The sequence below is a fragment of the Hibiscus syriacus genome, unplaced genomic scaffold (assembly GCF_006381635.1).
Source record: "Hibiscus syriacus cultivar Baekdansim isolate YM2019G1 unplaced genomic scaffold, ASM638163v2 tig00110814_pilon, whole genome shotgun sequence".
NCBI classification, from domain to species: Eukaryota; Viridiplantae; Streptophyta; class Magnoliopsida; order Malvales; family Malvaceae; genus Hibiscus; species Hibiscus syriacus.
In genome coordinates, this window is record NW_024062872.1 from 537,588 (window position 1) to 540,369 (window position 2,782).

The 2,782-nt window shown below is 36.3% G+C and overlaps 1 protein-coding gene across 1 annotated transcript; it reads right to left on the reverse strand.

Annotated features, from left to right (window-relative positions):
- Positions 1–355: 355 nt before the first annotated feature.
- Positions 356–1,920, reverse strand: LOC120141886 (linamarin synthase 2-like). The gene is made up of 2 exons (XM_039156649.1): positions 1,417–1,920; positions 356–1,334 (listed from the first exon to the last, which is right to left on the reverse strand). The coding sequence occupies exons 1-2, from the start codon at positions 1,910–1,912 to the stop codon at positions 403–405; spliced, it is 1,428 nt and encodes a 475-aa protein (XP_039012580.1). The 5' UTR covers positions 1,913–1,920; the 3' UTR covers positions 356–402.
- Between the last annotated feature and the right edge of the window lie 862 nt (positions 1,921–2,782).

A 2,782-nucleotide genomic window follows, 5' to 3' on the forward strand; every position in this document is an offset into this window, starting at 1 on the left:
ATTATACAACACTGAATGTATTTATACAAATAAATTAATCATGTTACGAAATAAAAAGAATGAAATAATAAAAAATAAAAGAAATAAAATAAAATTTGTTAACTCAATTTTTTTTCATTCTACTATACTGAACACTCATCACTACTATTTATTATAATTTTTTAAATCAAGACAAAACACAATTTGACAAACTCACGTACAATAGACGAAAGGACTTACAAAGGCCTTATCTTTCTTCAAATAACACAAGTAGGAAAAGAAAGACTTTATAAACTTACCTAGAAACACTTATCTTTCCAAGGTAGGGTTTACCTGTCTTACAATCCTTTAGCATTACAATAGACTATAATATATTGATGAAACCACAATTTAACTTCAAACAACGTAAGCTAATTTTACTGCTCAACCGCGACAGAGGATCTCTTCGATCATTCGATCAAAGTTGGTAAGGGAAGATCCTCCATTATTAATGGCTGCTTCAGCTTTCTTCTTCCATTCCAAGGCCTTTTGTCTTATCCTTTGCCCATCATCTCCTTCCATCATCTCTCTAACAAGATTCTCCACATCGTCACGCTTTACGTCCGGGTTGATTTCCATCGCATTGCCCCATGTGTTGCATGCATATCGACAGTTCGTCTGTTGATCTGCGAAGAAAGGCCAACAAATTAAAGGCACGCCTTCCGAAACAGCTTCCAATACAGAATTCCACCCGCAATGTGTCAAAAAAAGTCCAATTGCTGGGTGGGACAGGACTTGCTGTTGGGGACACCAGCTTGTGATGAAGCCCCTTCCCTTTATTTCCTCCATGAATTCTGTTGGCAAAACAGCCGATTCACCCATTACGACATCGGGTCTCACAATCCATAAAAACAGGTACTTACTGTTTGCAAGTCCCCAAGCAAATTCATTTAGATGATGATTTGACATCACTGTCACACTCCCATAATTCACATACAAAACCGAGTTAGGCTTCATTGAGTTAAGCCATTCGATGCAGCTTGTGTCTTCCTTCCATAGGCTTGAATTTAGCGAGTCGTGTTGGATTTCGGGTATGTTAATGTTCCTACAGAGCGAGGCAAGTGGACCAATTGCATAAATATTTGGGGTTTTGTCTGCAAGAACTTGCAACACTTCTTTGTCCAACTCATCGAATGTGTTGAAGATTATTGAAGAAAATTCTAAGCATTCTTGTGATACTTCCAAGCAGAAATTCAACATGATGTCTTTGGGATCGGTGGTTCTTATTATGCTCGGCATATCCTTGAGGCGCATATTAGGCATACCGGGGATATCAATCGGCATCTCAAGTGTCCCATCGCTAATAAAGTGTTCATCTGCAAGGAATAATAACATAAGATAAACAGATGATTAAGTAAAAAACTAAATGGAAAACATAAAATAATTTGTATTTTTAACCTTTGAATGGAACAATGCCTGTTTGAACAAGTTCTTTGCACTGAAAAAGTCCCATACAGCTAACAGTCGAAGAAGTCCAGAGTTGAACATAAGGCAACCCAATGAGTTGAGCAGCTTTGGTTCCACAGGTCATGATTGCATCAGAAACTATGCAAGTAACAGGCGGCACTTGGGGTGAGGAATTCAACTTAGAGAGTAGTTCCAAAAATGGTGTGAAACAATTTCTTCGTGTGGAATCACATAGTGGTGGAACAGGCTGAGTTGCATCGGCATCAGAAGGTGGCAGCCCATCGGGGATGGTTTCGAATTGGAAATTCGGCAGACCTTTAACGGCTTCTACCCCTCTAGACCGGTTCAATCGTCTATGGTTGAACTCGGTGTTGACAAAGGTTATATGGAAGCCTCTTGAGTACAAGAGCTTAGCCAGTTGCATCATGGGGTTAATATGGCCTTGTGCTGGGAATGGAAGGCATACTGCATGTGAATTTGAAGCCATCGTTGAGGAAATAACACTAAGCGATGAACTGAAGTTAAAATTAAAATTCAATACGATGACTCCCCTTACTAATATGAGTGTAAACTAGCCGAGTCGAGCTCGAGTATTATTGAGTTTTTGAGCTCGAATCGACTCGAAAATTTTGAAATGAAGTTCGACTCGATTCGAAAACTCGCGAATTTAAAATTTCAAGCTCAACTCGAACTCGAAATCTTGAACTTAAGCTAGTAAACAGCTCAAAAAGGCTCGAAATGAAAAAAAAATCTTAAACTTAACTCGATTAAAGCCTCAAACTCAAATTTAAATTTTAAATACATGAAAATCTTATTGTATTTAAAAAAAATTAATACATAAATATTAATATTATTAATAATTTATTTTAAAAAAATAAAATCTTAATATATTATATTTTCGAACTGCTCACGAATTTTTCGAATCAAATCAAATAATTTATTTTAACTCGATAAGAACTCAAATTAAACTAAAACTCAAATTAAATCTATTTGATTTAAATATTTATCAAACTTTAAATCAATTTCAAGTAATTCACTATCTATATATTTCACTCACTTACCGCCTGCCTTACTTACTGACATACTTACCGACAGAAAATGAGGGGATGGGGGTGGGAGCATAAAAATAGTAAAAGCGAGTATGGCAATAAGGGGTGGGTGGGACCGTGGGAAAATAGAAATAGTAAAACGCGAATGGCAATTAAGGAGTGCCTATAAGATTTTTTTCCGAATCTTGTGGCCTGCTTGATGTCCAACGTTATGGAGTAAGGGTAAGATTGAATTGACTTAAAAAGTTGAGTTACTCGAGTCAGAGGGTTTTATTTATTACTTCAATTTAATTTTTTTAATTAAATAT